Raw genomic sequence first — 18,202 nt, forward strand, 5'->3', positions numbered from 1 at the left:
CTTTTATTGTGTTCCATAATTTATTTTTCTAATTTATTTTTTATTATTATTATTGGTTTGCAGCATTCAACTAACACATTATTGTCTTTGATTTGTTTTCAAGAAACTTCTTAAGCTTAAGATAACATTGCTTCACTGAAAGTTACTCATTTTTCTCGTACCCTATTAATTGTACTTAGTTTATTTGTCAAGTAGTTTATATTTTTTTGTGTTTACTATTTTGGCTAGATTAAGATTTTTAATAGTTGCTTTGATTATTGAATTTTTTTTTCTTCTAATTTGATGGGTTTTTTGATTTAGTTAATTTTGCGTTGCTTTTTTGGTTGTTAATGCTAATAAAAACTATTATAAGTAAAAAATTCTAATAAAAATCTTATATTTCTAGGTACTTTTTGGTTAATTTATTAATCTATAAATTTTTCTTATAACTTAGAAAAATATAAGTAGACCAAAAACAATCGATTCATTCTTTAAGAAAAAATATGCGAGTCATTCAGAGGTAAATAGTGATACACCTTTAAATAGACCGTTAGCAACAGATCTTAATGCTTCAGTGACTGATGAGCGGCCTTCCAAATGTCCAAGAATCATTCCTGAAGAAATTGATGCCACCTCTTTGCAACATGATCCAGGAAAACGTCCGCAAATATGAGAATTTCCTATAAACTTACAAGATGAAATGCGACGTGCTTATCTTAGAGCTGGCCCATGTCAACCTATTCTTAAACCTACAGAATACCCAGTTTCAGGACCGGAGAATCATCGTCGTCGATTTCAAGCTTCTTGGTTTCAAACATACTCAACTTGGTTGGAGTATTCGGAATCAAAGGATGCTATCTTTTGTCATCCATGTTACATTTTTGCGAAGAAATCAACAGGCTGTCCAGGATCAGATGCATTTACAGTGAAAGGTTTTAAGAATTGGAAAAAGGTGAACGATGGAATGAATTGTCCTTTACTGGGGCATGTGGGGACAGATCCAAATTCACCACATAAAATTGCTGTGAAATGTTGTGAAGATCTGAAGAATTATTCACGGCAATTGGCAAGTTGATTGAAAAACAGTCATTATAAGAAATAGAGAATAATCGATTGCGACTCAAAACCTCAATAGATAGTGTTCGATGGCTAGCATTCCAAGCATGTGCATTCAGAGGTCATGATGAAAGCTCCGACTCAAAAAATCAAGGTAACTTCATTGAATTGATAAAGTTTGTAGCAACTTTTAATGATAAAGTTGATAGAGTTGTGTTGACAAATGCTCCACGGAATGCCAAATATACATCACCCCAAATTCAAAAAGAAATTTTGCATATCTTTGCAACTAAAGTACGAGATGTGATTCGCAAAGAAATTGGGGATGCTAAATTTTGCATTCTTGTTGATGAAGCTCGGGATGAGTCAAAAAGGGAACAAATGGCAATCATTTTGAGATTTGTTGATAAAGATGGTTTTATTCGAGAGAGATTCTTTCATATTGTCCATGTCAAAGATACTACTGCATTAACTTTAAACAAGAAGATATGTGATGTCCTTTCTTGTAACGACCTCAAGATTCAGAATATTCGAGGTTAGGGATATGATGGAGGTAGTAATATGCGTGGTGAATGGAATGGGCTACAAGCTTTATTTCTTAGAGAATGTCCATATGCATATTATGTGCTTTGCTTTGCTCATAAGTTACAATTAGCTTTGGTTGCAGCGTCTAGAGAAGCAAAATATGTTCATCAATTCTTTGAGAATTTGAATTTTATTATCAACATTGTTGTTAGTTCTTCAAAATGCAATGATGAATTGCAATCTGCTCAAGTTGCTGAGATTGAAAGTATGATTGCTTCTAATGAAATTGAGTCTTGAAGGGGGGGCCAACCAAATTGGTACTTTGCAACGACCTGGAGATACTCGATGGTCTTCTTATTTTAATTCTGTCTGTAGCTTGATAAGAATGTTTCATGCTACTTGTTCAGTTTTCGACACTATCTCAAAGGAGGGAACCAACTATTCTCAGCGCGGTGATGCTGAAGCGGCTTATATGGTATTAACATCATTTGAATTTGTTTTGATATTGCATTTGATGAAAGAGATTATGGGATTTACTCATTGTCTTTGTCAAGCTTTGCAACAAAATTCTCAAGACATTTTAAATGCCATGAAATTGGTTTCAACCACAAAATCACTTCTTCAGAATTTGAGAAATGAAAAGTGGGAGCATTTCCTTGATACTGTTAAATCATTTTGTGAAAAAAATGAAATTGATGTTCCTGATATGAATGGTCGTTACACTGGAGCTCGAGGTAAATCATGTCGCCAAAATGAAGAATCTTTCATGACAATGGAGCATCATTTTAGAATTGATGTATTTATTGCTGCAATAGACTTCCAATTGCAAGAATTGGATAATAGATTTAGTGAGCATGCAGTGGAACTTCTTCGTCTTAGTGCCCCTTTAAGCCCTCAAGATGCATACAAATCATTTAAGATCGATGATATATGCAGCTTAGTTGAGAAGTTCTATCCTCAAGATTTTACCGAGCAAGAGAAAATCATTTTGAGATTTCAATTGGATCATTATAAGCTTGATGTGCCAAACTTTCAGAATATGTCCACTTTATCTAAGTTGTGCAGAGGATTAGCAATTTCAGGAAAATCAAAGATTTATAATTTGATTGACAGGTTGATTCGTCTAGTGTTGACTCTCCCTGTTTCTACTGCTACTACTGAGCGAGCATTTTCTGCCATGAAACTAGTAAAAACTAGATTACGTAGTAGAATGGAAGATGAGTTTCTAGCAAATAATTTGGTAGTTTATATCGAGAAAGAAATTGCTAAGGATTTCACTACAGAGATGATAATGGATGAGTTTTATTCCATGAAAGACCGCCGACGTTGAGCACAATTCGAAGGAGATATGAAGTTCTTTTTTGGATTTTTTTTTTGTACATGTCTATAGCAAACTAGAACGCTTTTGTATTCGGAAGAAAAGTTATTTTTAAATATGATTTTATAGACATGTAACTTTTGTATACAGTTATAACTTATGGTTTACTATGAAGTTAAGTTTAACTGTTTATTAAGACTTATTTTTTTTATTATTATTTTACAAGCGGGCACACATTAGACTCTATATATATATATATATATATATATATATATATTTATTTATTTATTTATTTAGGTTTGGTCCCCCCCCCCCCCCCCCCCCACAAACTAATTCCTGGCTCCGCCCCTGAGGGTGGTCGACTGCCGAGAGAGAAGTCGTCGAGAGGGACGGGGAAGACCGGTGAGCGAGCGAGCGGGGGAGAGAGAGAGAGGGGGGTGACGGTTTCTGACGGAGGAGACAGAACTCCGATGAAGCAGCGTCGAGAAAGGGAAGACCAACGAGCGACGACGGTTACATACAGAAGTTGCATAGAGAGAGAGAGAGAGAGAGAGAGAGAGAGAGAGAGAGAGAACTGCTGGAGGGGAAATGAAACCTGTTTTCAATCCAAAAAAAAAAAAAATTAAAAACCACTTTACATGTCAGCTTGTTGTGTCGAAGTTGTGTAATAGTAATACAGGGATCATTTCTCTTTCACTTATCTTTTGTTCTTGTTGTTTGTTTCTTTTGTGTGTTTTATATTACTTACCTAAGCTTACATTTCACTTTTTTTTGTAAGGTGTGTTTCAGTTGTAATTGTTATGTTTAGTTGAACATTCAAGAAAAAGAGAGAGAGAGAGAGAGGGAGAAAGAAAATATCTCTCTTGGCCCATTGTTGGCCCAATTTCTTGCTTGTGGTAAATGTTCAAAGACCCAAGCTTATTTTATAGCCATCTGGCTATTTTCTTGGCCCATTGTTGGCCTAATATCTTGCTTGAAGCAATGTTTAAGACCCAAGCCCATTTAAACCATTTATTGGCTCTTTTCTCTTGGCCCATTGATGGCCCAATCTCTTGCTTGTGGTAAATGTTTAAAAACTAAAGCCTATTTTAAAGCTATTTGGCTATTTTCTCTTAACCCATTGTTGGCCAAATCTCTTGCTTGAGGTAATGTTTAAGACCCAAGCCTATTTTAAACCATTTGTTGGCTCTTTCATTGGCCCATTGATGGCCTAATCTCTTGCTTGTGCTAAATGTTCAAAGACCTAAGCCCATTTCACCATTTTGTTGGCTCTTTTCTTGGCCCATTGATGGCCTTCATTCCGGCTTTGAGGTATAATTTGAAAATCTGGGCCAATTCACAAAAAAAAAAAAGAAGAAGCATATATGAAGCAAAAGAAAAGTTGAAAGAAGTTCCTCCCATCAGTTTGTTGGGGGGGGGGGGGGGGATGTTAGAGAATAAATCTCTGCAGCAAGTCATCAATTCATGTCATCCACGCCAGTCTGCACAGCAAGCCAAATCTTTGCAGCAAGTCATCAAGCCATCCTTTCTACAGCACGGCAAGCCACCCACGCCATCACCCCTGCCACAATTCACCAAAGCCATTCTTAAATCTGCCTAACCACTCCTCTATCTTAAAAGACCATTTTTAACTATACCTACTTGTATTTCTCTTTTAGTTTTTTCTTTTGTACTTTGGTATTTAACTTTTGTGAAGTCTATATATTTACCTATCTTGTAACAAAACAATGTAATGAAAATCAGACAAAATGTAGTCCTTTGGTTTACATTCGTATTCTCTTCTTCTTCCCTTTACAAACATCCATCTCCTCTTCTTTATTTCTAACACGTCCCATTGCAAGTATTGATTAAATTATTAAATTAACCAATTCCTATAAGCTTAATCTTAGGATAAGTGGTGATTTATCATGGTATCACTACTTAGAGTAAGCTAATGCCTTCACTCCATTTCTTGGCAGAGTAGAGATCTTTAGTTCGAACCATGTCTATTTTATTTACCTTTCATTTCAATTAAATATGTCCAGATGGAGGAGCCAATTTTTGGTAAACCATCACTGGGTTCTTTTTTTTATAACATTGTATCAACCCTTCTTTGCTAGCCGTGAGATCTAGATTACCGTCTTTTCTATCACATCATGCACTGAATTATAAACTGTGATAATTACTCGCTTGTAATCATGAATCTATCAAAATCAAGGAATCATTGTAGATTCCATGATCCACTTCTTCCTGTAATCAATCGAGATGTTAGCACTACAAAGTGTTCCAACTTGAAATCACCCCATTATCTTTTTTTTTTTTTTTTTTTTTTAAGAATGCAGCAAGTGATGTCTTCTTATTGAGAAAATACAATTCGAACAATCATCTATTTAGTGAAAGCTTGAGGACAATTAGATGATTTTGGTTGTATTTTCATTGCTAAGTATTTTGGACTCAGTTATATTTATATAGAGAAGTTGTACAAGAGTAAAACCCAATGGGTAAAGGCAAAGTTATATAAAATATAAAACTAGCTGAATATGTATACGTTGGGAACTAACAAAGCCAAGGGTCCATTTGGGTTTGCGATTTTAAAAAGTATGATTTGAAAAAGTGATTTTTAAAAACCCAATTAAGTATTTAGCAAAATCGCAGTTTAGCCTTTAAAATTTTGTATTTTCAAAAAAGCACCATCTTACCTACGATTTGAAAAATCAGATTTTATGCATTTTCAAATCGCAATTTTTAAAAACGTAGTTCCTAAACGATTTATGATCTACGATTTGGTTTAAAATCGCACTTATTGTCTATGAAATCGCAATCTTAAATGCACTCTAAGTAACCAATACAACTACATGTTTTCTACTAGTCACATATCTTCCTTGAATCAAGGCTGTTGAATAGCCGCATATCTTCTTTGAAGTAAGGATGGTGACAACTGTAACTCACCATGTTTGGGTGGCTGATTGAAGAGCTGAAGCTGACTCTGTTCTGTAGATGATGAAGTGGAGGTTTATATGTGGAGCTTACTGATGTGGAGGTTGTTTCTCTAACAATGTAAGAGACGATTGTAAGTGATTTTGTACAAGTTTAACCATCACAAGACCTATCAAAATATATTTTGTACAAGTTATTTCTTAATTCATAGTGGAGGGTCAATATATTGATAGGTCTAAAAGATAAATTCAAATTCCTATGGTTTGATCAGTACACTAATCAACTAAAGGAATCGATGAATTATTAGAGGACCATATTACATACCAATATGCCCGGTTGCTAAAAGAGTCCAAAGAAACCTAAAAAGATGCACATATGGCTAAACCTATACCAGGCCTAAGACTAACATCAGGATGCACCACTACTCCTATGAAGTAGACCATAGACGATCCCCTCTCTGGCTTAGGGTTCCAAGCACAGCTTCCTTTATATTTCTCACTAGCACACTCAGTGAGATTATTTTTTCCCATTTTATTAGCTTTTAGTAAGCTTTCCCTCCCCGTCAGCTAAGGCTTTACTAATTTGAGTGTTGAAATGCCTCCAGTCTCCGACCCTCAAGTCTTCTGACAACCCCTCCCTTATTTTGTAGGTGTGGGTGGAGCCATTTCCTAAAAGGTGGTGCCACTATGGATGTTTCTTGCATCAACACATAAAAAGGCCCTATATTCCTCATTTGATTGTAGCAATTACCAAAGAATATTTCTACGTTATATGAAGAACACTCATAAATATGAGTCCCTCTTTTGAAATATCTTTTGTATAAAGATGGGCAAAGCATAACCTAAAGCATGAAGCTTCTAATAACTTTAGGTTTCAAAAGTAATGTTTGAATTACCTTTTACCTAAGTTATATATATATATATACACTACAAGCAATTTTTTTTATTGTTTTCTCTCACTTCCTTTCCTTCTTTCACACTCTCTCTCCTTTTTTCTTTCACACACTTTTCCACAGAAAATAATATTTAAAGAAAATAAAGAGTAGAATAGAGAATCTGTTAAAAAGAGTATAATAATAATAAAAAAAGTAGCTAAAATAAAGAATTGTACTTTTTTAATAACTACTTTGACTATTATTGCTGGAGATGCTCAACATCTCCAACAGAATAGGCAAATGGCTCATAATAGTCAAATTTGACTATGATGAGTCATTTTTCGTCTCCAGCAGAATATATAGAATAATTTTTTTTTTCCTATAGTGTGAATAGGGAGCATTTCCAGTAATAATAGCCAAATTAACTATTGAAAAAGTACAATTCTCTATTGTAGCTATTGTCTTTTCTATACTCTAACATATTTTCCATTCTACTCTTTATTTTCTTTAAATATTATTTTGTGTGGAATAGAGAATGAAAGAAAAAGGAAAAGAGAGAGTGTGAAAAAAAAGGAAAGGAAGAGAGAACAATAACAAATTATTTGTAGTGTAAATAGTGAATATGCTATTTTGCCTATTAATTATTTACATTAGAAGAAAAAAAAAATGATATTCTACATATTCTGCTGGTGACGAAAAATGGCTCATAATAGTCAAATTTGACTATTATAAGCCATTTGACTATTCTGTTGAAGGGATCTGGCTTGCATGCGGTAGTTTTAAACTACCGCATGCATGTTGTAGTGGAAAATAGTACCGTTTTTCACAAAATGGTACCATTTTCTACTTAAAAAAAATTTGCAAAACTTAAACTTAATAATAAAAAATTTATTAAAACTTAAGAATTATAAAAATAATAACAATTAAAAACAAAAAATATTAAAACCTAAAAAAACAAAGGAGTGGCCGACCACCCCATTATTGGCCAAGGAGCCACCCCCAAAAGGCCAAAAAACAAAAAAGAAAAAAAGTTCGAGTTTTGGGGGGTGGCCGGACCATCCCCAAAGGCCTTGGGGGTGACTCGACCACCCCCAGATAACCACCCCCAAATCGGCCATAGGGGGTAGTCGAAACAACTCCCATGCCCTTAGGGGTGGTCCCGCCACCCCCGAAAACCTAAACATTTTGTTTTTTTTTTTTTTTTGTTTTTTTGGCCTTTTGGGGGTGGCTAGACCACCCCCAAAGCCAATTTGAGGTGGTTCGTCCACCCCCTTGACCGATAATGGGGTGGCCGGCCACCCCCTTGGGCAATGCCGACTACCCCTTATGTTTTTTTTAGGTTTTAATTTTTTTTGTTTTTAATTATTATTATTTTTATAATTTTTAAGTTTTAATAAATTTTTCATTATTAAGTTTAAGTTTTACAAATTCTTTAAGTGGAAAACGGTACCATTTTGTACCGCATGCAAGTCAGATTCATGCTGGAGATGCTCTAATAGGCTATTTTGCCTATTCACTCTTCACAATACAAAGAATTTTTTTTTTCTTATTTTCTCTTTCCCTTTTAATCTTTTACTCTCTCATTCTTTTACACTTTTTCCGACATAAAATAATATTTTAAAAAATTAAATAATAAAAATAAAAAATATATTAAAATGAATAAAAAAGATAATAACTAAAATAAAAATTTATACTTTTTCAATAATTATTTTATAAACAAGATGCTCATTTTTTTAGAATAGAAACTGCGAGTCCAGCAATCGTTTTCAGAAACTTCAGGAGTCAGGAAAACAAACAGTGTTCGTACATCGCCCCCCGTAAAAGCAGAATCTAAGTCAACCTGATTGAATGGCATCAGCAATCCCACAACCACCGAGGCCACTGTTTCGCCGGCACAGAACAACAAGATTCCTCATATCTCGGAACCCTCCAGGTAAATGGACCACGCAGAAGAACAACAATGATACTTCTAGTCCTGCTAGACTCGCCCATCTCCATCTTCCTCACCATCATCTTGTTCATTCTCTTCTTTCGCTTTGCCCTCGTCTTCTTCTTCCTTGTCCTCCTCTTCATTTTCTGCTCCAACCTCGTTCACCTATTTTTCGACATTCTCTGCCCGTCATGACCACTCCTAAGGCCGCCGCTCAAGACTCCGGCCAGCCCTCAACCAAAACGGTACGCGCTTTACCATTCGTTTATGATAATCTGTTTTGCTTGTCTCTCTAGGATTTCCAGTCATATGAGAGTAATGGGTCGCTCTAGGATTGCGATAATTTGTGACAATTGGCTGTCTCTCTTGGTTTTCGATCATGTTTGAGTGATGGGTAACTTTGCAATCATTCCGTAGTTTGTGATCATAGGGTTTGTCTGGACTCTTTTAGGTTTTTCAGTCATATCTGAGTAATGGGTCACTGTGAAAATATGAATTCATCAATAATTTTGTGCTAATTGGCTGCTTGTCCTGGTTTATCCGTGGTGTGTGTGTAATGTGGGAGTTCTCTAGGTAGACTAGGTTTTTCAGTCATATGAGAGTGATGGGTTGCTGTGTACTTTTTGATAATTCGTGATAATGGATTTTGATTCAGTCATTTATGAATAGTGGGTCTGTCTTGATCTATCTGTTACGGCCTGATTTGCAAATTAGGGTTTTCAGTAATGGGTTTTTTGTTTTGAATTACAGGTGAGGGTTGTGATAAAGGGGCAGGTGCAGGGGGTGTTCTACAGGAACTGGACGGTGGATAATGCCAACCAACTGGGGCTGAAAGGTTGGGTGCGGAACAAGAGGGATGGCACTGTGGAAGCTCTGTTCTCTGGGAACCCTGATGTGGTCCAGGAGATGGAGCAAAGGTGTCGCCGAGGTCCACCAGCTGCGGTGGTTACCGGGCTCGGGGTTTTTCCTAGCAGCGATGATCCTGGATCTAGATTTGAGTGCAAACCAACAGTCTGATCAATCTATGTAAAAACATAGTAGCAATATGCTGTGCTAGTATGTATTGTATAGTCTTTTCCTCTATATGAAAAATATACTTATAGACTCACTTCAGTAGTTGTGAATCAATAGTTATACTATCGAATGATATGCTCCTAAATGACTTCTTATATTTATTATAGAGTGATGCTTGGTTCACTATAGATTTTGATACTATTCAATAAAAACTTATGTGGTCATTCATTATGATGGCAAGTAACATTTGATATCCACCTGTTGTGACTCTTTTTTTTTTTTTTTTTTTTTTTATTTGTTTTTTTTGGGGGGGGGGGGTGTGGGTGGGGGGCAGCGTGAAACATTTGGTTTAACACTCAGCATTATGTCAGTTTGTGACCCTCTTACTATAGTACCCCCAACAATTTATTTTTTATTATATCATCAGATCGTGGATATTTGGTGTAGATTCAAATGTGTTTGGTTTTTGAGTATTTAGTTTGTCCCCCGCTCCATCTCCGATTACCAGTCCATTATCCAAGGGAAAAAAGAGAGTTACATTTGCTGATGATGGCATTCCCCTGGCATCACTCAAATACCAAAAGTTATCCCAATCCACATCCCCTGGTTCTCAAGCCCGTATGGAAATGGCTGCCCTCTTTCTCGCAGTCCTGAAGAATTCCACATTCTCTCTGGGGCCAATGGCAACTTTCATAGCCAAACCACTGCTGCTGGCTCATGGAGTCCCCCCATACCCCAAGCAAATTAGTGTTTCTCCACATATGGCTCAAAAGGTGACTGCAACTCCGGGACCTCCCCAATGTTACACTCGAGCTGACAGAGAGCGCCGCCTTTTCAACCCTGCAGTTTATGAAGATACAAGAGGTTTGATTGACTCATCCTCTTTTGTCGCTGAAGCGCAAGGAGCGGGTCTCTCTAGGCCTGCTCCTCAACAATGAAAACACTTGCTTGGAATTGCAGAGGGCTTACCCGTCCCTCTGCAATTCGTAGCCTTCAGGTACAGGTCAAAAAGCATTCCCCTGATGTTCTTTTCCTTTCTGAAACCAAGACTACACCTGCTGTTGCTTGCAATATTTTAAACAATCTTGGTTGCTATTCATTGGCCCATGTTTCCCCTGTTGGATCTAAGGGTGGACTTCTGTTGGCCTGGCAAAATGGTGTAGAACTAGAATGCTTTGTGACCAATAAAAATAATATTAGTGCTTGGTGCTACTCTGATCCCCCCAACAACCCCTAGATATTATCTTGTGTGTATGGTCCACCTTACAAATAAAGAGAATACTGATTTCTGGAAAAATTTAGCTGTTATAGGATCTGAATATTCTGGGCCTTGGTTGTGCATAGGAAATTTCAATAGAATTTTAGACCAGTCTGAAAAATCTGGGGGTCGAGCGGTCGGCCCTATCCTTGTTCTTCAAATGACAGATTTTGAGGTTTCCTGAATACCCATGGATTAATTAATCTTGGATTTTCTGGTTCCCCGTTTACTTGGTCGAATGATAGACACAGCAGCAGCTCATTAGAGAAAGATTGGATAGAGGTGTTGCTTCCGCCCAATGAATCCATCTCTTCCCTACTTTCTCAGTTCAACGTCTTCCTGCTCATGCTTCAGATCACAGGTCCCTGCTTCTGAATACCGCTACTCCCAAGTCTCATCTCCCTAAGCCTTTCCGTTTTGAGGAGTTTTGGACAAAGGATCCTAGCTGTGTTGATGTTATTTCTTCTGCTTGGAATCCGGCTTTAATGGGTAGCTCATCATACATTTTTGCACAAAAGCTGAAAACCACAAAGGCTGCTCTTAAAGTCTGGAATTCTATCCATTTTGGCAACATACAACAGAGGATCCGCATTCTGTCCTGTCAACTGGATGCAATTCAGCGATCTCAGAACCATTCAAATCTATGCAGTGAGGAATTGGCTATTAAGAAATCCCTGGACGATCTCTACTTCCAAGAAGAGATTCTATGGAAAACAAAATCAAGAGAAACCTAGCTAACCTTTAAGGATCTAAACACTAGATTCTTCCATGTTTCTACTCTCATCAAAAGAAGAAGAGCCTCTATTGATTTCCTCAAATTGCCCTCAGGAGCATGGATTACAGACCGAAGTGACATTGGGAACTGCTTCTCCTCTCACTTCACATCCCTCTTCTCTACATCAAATCCATCCTGCCCAGATGAGCTCCTTTCTCTTTTTGAGAACTCCATCTCCACTGAAGAAAATGTTAATCTTTGTACTATACCATCTAAACAGGAAATTTATAGTGCTCTCTCTAGCATTGGCTCTACAAAGGCTCCAGGATCTGATGGTTTCACAACCCTCTTCTACAAGAAATATTGGAATATTATTGAGGGTTAAAGACATATTTAGTACCTATGGTTTAAAAAATTTATTTTTTGGTACCTTAATTTCAATTCGTATCACAGATGGTACCTGAGTTTTGAAAAAAGACAGACTTGGTACCTCTGTCTATTTTTCCGTTCAATATTTAACGGTCTGCCACGTGTCAACCACTGAGGGTTGATAGGTCATTAGACCCAATGCTATATTTTATTGTTCTTGGAGAGTTTTCTAAACACCATTGACCCTTAAAAGATTGGATTCCTCTCCTTGATTTTCATCAATCACACCATAGAAAAACCTCAAGCCACCAGAATTCTAGGTTACAGCAAATAAAGTTTGTTCGTAATAGAGATTCTTGTAGAAGAAGGTGAGAGGTTTTGGAGCCATTGCGGTGGGAGGCAAACGGGTCGTTTGCTGGGGTTCCAAGCTGAGTCAAGGTTTACAAAGGTTTTTTAAGTTGACCCCGCAGTAGTTTTTATTTTGAAGAGTTCTTCAAATGTTTCTATTTTGTTATCAAAATCTCTATATGAATTTTCTATTATGCTTACTATGATTTGGTATTGATATCTATGGTGTTTAGCTTTAAAGTTGATAACTTTGCTAATCTTATTTCTGAGATAAGAATGAGAATCTGAGATATTTCTGAATTGTTATAACTTGGGGTCAAAAACGTAATTTTTCATACTTAATGAGATTGGGCCTGTGTGTGCTTACCATATAGTTGTTTTCAATTCTATATTGGGTTGACATGAAAGAAGTATTGTGGATGCCCATTTAAAACTTTTACTTTCCAATTCATGTTCTTGCTGACTGTTGAGCCCCCCTCTCTTTCTCCCTCCGTATTTTCATCTTTCTGGGAGGGTGTTCGGCAAGATTGATCATAAATTAGATAATTATTCCCTAAGAATACGTGGACGTGGATTTATTCCCAGTTTTCAAGATGATTAGGGTACGAATTCTATTGTTAAATGGTTGGTGGCTTGGTAAAATCATTTAGGGGCCTGTCAATTCGCCCACAATGCCTAGTGTCAGTGAGAAAGTACACATCTTTACTTTACTGGGTTTCCTTTTGCCAAGCTCCAGGGCATGTGGTTCTCAACCTTAAAAATTGCTTTAAGGTGTACCTGTTCTTACTTTTATTTTCCTGAAAGTGACTGTGGTAAGAAATTGCATGGATACTGGACAAAATTGGGAGGATTTTTTTTTTTAAAAAAAAAAATAAAATTGGGAAAGACATGGTGTGGCTTGGGAGGCTTCACCTTCACCCAAGCCACCACCATGTACTTACCATAGTTGGCGTAATATATATAGTTGTTTTCAGTTCTATATTGGTTTGACATGAAGAAGTATTGTGGATGCCATTTAAACTTTTACTTTCCAATTCATGTTTTTCCTGATTCATGAGAACCTGCAATCTGTTATCCATTCCCCCCCTTCCTGCTTTATTTCATATTTCTGGGAGGATGTTCGGCAAGATTGATCATAAATTAGATAAGTTTTCCCTAAGAATATGTGGATTTATTCCCAGTTTGCTAGACAATTAGGGTACGAATTCTATGGTTGGTGGCTTGGTAAAATCGTTGAGGGGCGTGTCAATTCTCCCACAATGCTTGTGTCAGTAAGAAAGTACACATCTTTACTTTACTGAGTTTCCTTTTGCTAAGCTCCAGCCCAGGGCATGTGATTTTCAACCTTAAAAATTGCTGTAAGGTGTACCTGTTCTTACTTTTGTTTTACTAAAAGTGTGACTGGGATAAGAAATTGCATGGATACTGGAGAAAAGTGGGGAGGGAGAGGAAAAAAGATAAGCTGAAATGGTCAATCACCAATGGTACTATAAAATATAGTAGTTTGTATGTTGTAGGAACGTATCCACTGTTGAGTATATATGATTAATTGGATAACAAGGAATTGTCTACTCTAGGGATGGGATTTCACCATTTGAATAATTAATTTTGTGTGCCTGGTGGCCATTCATGCTGTACCACTATGTTTATTATCTAATTGCCGAAAGCTTTAAATTTCTCAAACATTCAATAACTAGCAATGTTGTGGGAGCTTGATCCTTATTTGGGAGTCGTTGCTAATCATATGGAAGCTGTCTGCTCCTTGCGGAAACTTTGCAATGAGTATGGTTCATCTATATACCCTCTGCTTAAACTTCAAGTCCTGGTTTTGCTGGATCATTTTTCCGTTTCTTCAAACTTCTGCTATTTCACATCTATCCATGAATGCTATTAAATGATTTCACAGACTCGGGGTTCTCCATGGAGAAAAAGAAGTTATATTTGTTTTGTTAAGTTATTAACGAAAACAACTTTGGATTTCAGTGGAGAATCTTATACTTGGGTGAGTGTGGACATGACTCGAATTGCAGAATCAACCTGTCACCAGTGTGTTCCAACATGGAAAAGTTTAGAGGCCCATTTTCATCAGGCTGACGGGGTTGTGCTTTCCCTTATGTTGCCCAAGTGTGGTTTGCTAGTCCTTTCTGGTTGCCTTTCCCGCATAGTTTACAGACTGTTAAGTCCAGGAACGCGTAGCTGTCATGGTATGACGTGCTGGGAATCTGAAACTGATATGTCGGAGCTTATAATGAATTCAAGGTGTTGTATATGACAGGTGAATTTGTCTAATCTACTCCATTCAGAAATTGGTAACTGCTTTTTCCTCTCTGCCCCTATGGTGAATTAGATTGATTGAAAGAGTGCCTCTTTTTTGTGCGCCAAATTTCAATCTGCATCGCATGCTTGTATAACTGAACTCTGAAGGCTTCGATGATAGGAAATGCATCCACATGCATGGGCCCAACCACTGTTGCCTTCCCCTTAATGTGCTTGAGGTAATTGCAAGAGTTGGGATCTTTTTGATATTCACTTGTTTCTTCTTATATTTCATGCCGGTCCCATTTTGTTAATTTTCTTGTTTTCTTCCAACTGTAGATACTGGATAGTGACTCAGCTTCGCTTGCAGAACAAAGACTAATGTAAGCTTATCTTTTATGGGATTTTTCTGGTGGAAGATAGGCAATTAATGCCTGGAGAAAGAGCCATTGCCTACGTACTTTTTGTCCTGTCTTCCGTATACAGTGTTCCTCTCTAGGCCCCCATTATTGCAGGTAAGGAAAAATATCATATCATAGTTCTGAAGATACAGCTAATTCCGTACCAAAAAGGTGTCCAATGAAAATGACCATTGATGATGCAGCACATGCGATTGCTCCACAATTAAGCTCCTTTTTCTATCATTCGCTTTGAAGACTGAATACATTATATATATACAACCTTTGCTTGTGGAAGAACTTGGAAAGCTTTTTATTTTGGAGTTACAACTTGAAAATGGCAAAGCCTGGAGATTATTGGGGAGTAAGGAAGGGAAGCAGAGGAATATTGAGGTCCATTATGGGAAAGCTGCAAGGTCGTTCAGTGTTCAAAGGGGTGAAGCAGGGCTACTTTGTTGTAGTTACAACTGAAGGCTGGAAACCAGAGAGGTTTGTCATCCATCTGGGTTATCTCAATGATCCAGAGTTTTTAAAGCTGTTAAAACAGGCTGAGGAAGAATTTGGGTTTTCCCAGGAGGGAACTCTTGCAATTCCTTGTCGGCCAGATGACCTGCACAGTATCATTGGAACGAGAAAACTGTGAAAGAGAGTAGAAAGGTGGAAGGATTACATATTGCAATTAACTATTTGTTTATTATTTTTGTGTCTACGATCCATTGAGCCTGTTCTCTTGTGGCTATTTGTTACACCAAAGTATTTGTCAGAAATTTTGTAAATTTGTGAGTGATTTTTTATCGGTATAACCCATTAATGTCTCGTGCAATTTGAATCTGAAGCATCAATTATCCATTTTCTGCACTCAAGTGGATTCCTTGTTGGAACCATGTCCATAAATGATGAAGATTTTCCAACTGTTGCAGGCTTGGAAGTAGGAAGTTGAATACCATGCATGGTCGTAGTTGAAGGCTACAAAAGAAAATGATGGTTGTGAATGTGATTGTGACAAATCCGCATCAAAAAGCAGACAAGTCAGGATGATAATGATGCCTATAATGATATAACAAGCAGACTGTTTATGAAAATCACATCAATGTGGGGGCAATAACGCTAATAACGATAAATTATTTATAGGGAAAGCACCCTCCTCCGTTATCGGCCTCCACTCAACTTTCCAGCGTCCCTCACTCCTACGCGTGGGCTAAAAGCACCACCGTCTCTTTTGGTCTCTTGCAGTAGATCTTTTTCATCATAACTCATTTGGCTTTCCTTTGTCAAGCCTTTTTTGTCTACCAAAAATTCTAGATTTGGATTTGGACTTAAAAAATATCCAATCTTGATAGTTTTCTGCCTTATTGCCCCAATTGGTGTCTCATCTACCACTGTACATTTACCTTAGTCTCCCCAACTATCTCTCCCATAGAACTAAACTAGCTCCCCCATAAGCTAGATAAGAGCCAAGTTAGAAAGGATTTCCTTTAATGCTATACATCACCCTGCCATCCCCTATAACTACATAAGGTAGGCAATAAACCCAAAATAGAAAAGATAATAAACTTAGAGAATAATATAATATTTTTAACACCCCCTTCAAACTCAAGGTGCAAACTTGAGCTTGGAAAAAAGAAAAGAAAAAAGATTTTTTTTTTTTTTTTTTCGTTGTCGGGAAAGTCGCCGAAGATGGCCAAAATAGGCTACCAGAAATCCTAGCGGCAGAGGCAAATGGTGGCTGGAGATTGGCGGCAGAGGAGGTTGGTTGTGGCTGGTGGTGGTAGTGTCTGACCTAAAGGAACAATTGGGTTGTGATGGCCTTGGGCCCATGTATGGACTGAAGTCCATGAACTTGGTTGACCAAGTTGAATTGAGCCGGTTTAATGGGCAAATCTGGCCTGAAACCCATGGACCGTTTCATGGGCCGGTCTGTCTCGAAAATAAATTACCCGAGTCTAACCCACTAAAGTAGGTTGAGTGGTTTGAATCCGAGTTGACGACCGGCTTGGACAGTTGGGCCGAAGGAGGATTGGGCTGGTTTGGGTCTTCAAACCCAGTGGACCGAACCGGCTTGAAACCCACTGGTTTAGGTTGGATGCTCAAAATTGGTGACCTGGTTAGAAACCGGTTTGGATCGGGTTGGAAAGCGTGAATTTGACGCATAGAGTCGTGTGTGAAGGACACGTGCTGAGGAAGTAAGAGGCGCATATCGGCGTGTGGGAGGTGCTACCAGCAAGTTCGGCACGTGACAAGATCTTCCTAGGCATGGAGTGTGTAGGAATTCTGATAGATATCATGGAGGCCAATGGAAGTGCGTGCATGGCTAGAAGAGGCTCAAAATACACATACAGATCCATTGATCTAGGACTGAGACACCACTTTTGGAGGTTGTTTGGCCGAAAGGAGTTTCGGTGGCGGCACGTGGGCTCGTGGAGATACTGCCAATTGCGCGTGGTGGCGCGTGTGGTGGCTAAGGGCAATAGGGCTTTCACATATCGGTAGAAATGCACCTTACAAACTTGATTATGATATTATTTTTCTAGATGGAGCTGCGATGAAGGTGTAGAAGAGACTGACATCAATTTTAGAGGCGTGAGGCGGCATGTGAATGACTGAAATTATGAGATAGTCGTAAAGCACGAGAAGGACGCCTGAAAATGTCAAAAACGTTTATTAAAGGCCACAAGAAAGTGGATCTGCAGATACCATATTAAATATATTAGAGAAATATATGAAAGAGAGAAAGAACAGAAGTATATAATGGACTACATTGTATTGAAGTAGCTAGTATATGTAATAATATTCATAGGTCCTTATTTATAGAGAGAGGGAGACAATGAGTAGTGAGTAAGAAACTCTAAACTACATTAGGTAAGGAATAAAATTTAATAGGAAAGATAATAAACCTAGAGAATAATATAATATTCTTAACAAATAATAATAAAAATAAAAATCTTCTAATCATGAGCCCTAGCAAATCAAAAGATGGATGCTTCACACTCTGCTAAGTGCTAACCACCAAATCGTAAAAATGCAAATAGCTAGATTCACAACACTTGTAACAACTCCCACTCAATGATGAGGTCAGGATTTTTATTTTTCATATTTCCCCCTAGGAGGTCAGACTAATAGAATAATTCTACTCTAATAAAGCTCAAAAATTATAACGATGAAAAAAAAAAAATAAATAAATAAATAAAATCAGGAAAAACGAAGAAACTGAAAATTTTAAAGTGTATACTTTTCTAGTTTAAATTC

At 37.5% G+C, this 18,202-nt stretch overlaps 2 protein-coding genes across 3 annotated transcripts; both read left to right on the forward strand.

Moving 5' to 3' along the window:
* The first annotated feature begins 679 nt into the window (after positions 1-679).
* On the forward strand, positions 680-2,890 carry LOC133873313 (uncharacterized). Its single transcript, XM_062311030.1, has 4 exons — positions 680-1,038; positions 1,155-1,570; positions 1,703-1,825; positions 1,968-2,890. The coding sequence occupies exons 1-4, from the start codon at positions 680-682 to the stop codon at positions 2,888-2,890; spliced, it is 1,821 nt and encodes a 606-aa protein (XP_062167014.1).
* A 5,516-nt stretch (positions 2,891-8,406) lies between these two features.
* On the forward strand, positions 8,407-15,267 carry LOC133873731 (uncharacterized). Of its 2 annotated transcripts, XR_009901149.1 has the most exons (4): positions 8,407-8,843; positions 9,349-9,654; positions 14,286-14,797; positions 14,898-15,267. XR_009901149.1 is itself a non-coding variant. In XM_062311477.1 (2 exons), the coding sequence occupies exons 1-2, from the start codon at positions 8,517-8,519 to the stop codon at positions 9,613-9,615; spliced, it is 594 nt and encodes a 197-aa protein (XP_062167461.1). In that variant the 5' UTR covers positions 8,407-8,516; the 3' UTR covers positions 9,616-9,773. The 2 variants fall into 2 exon arrangements, 1 of the variants encoding a protein (XP_062167461.1); XM_062311477.1 differs by lacking the exons at positions 14,286-14,797; positions 14,898-15,267 and having other exon boundaries at positions 9,349-9,773.
* Positions 15,268-18,202: the final 2,935 nt, after the last annotated feature.

The sequence above is a fragment of the Alnus glutinosa genome, chromosome 7, assembly GCF_958979055.1.
Source record: "Alnus glutinosa chromosome 7, dhAlnGlut1.1, whole genome shotgun sequence".
In the NCBI taxonomy this organism is placed as follows: Eukaryota; Viridiplantae; Streptophyta; class Magnoliopsida; order Fagales; family Betulaceae; genus Alnus; species Alnus glutinosa.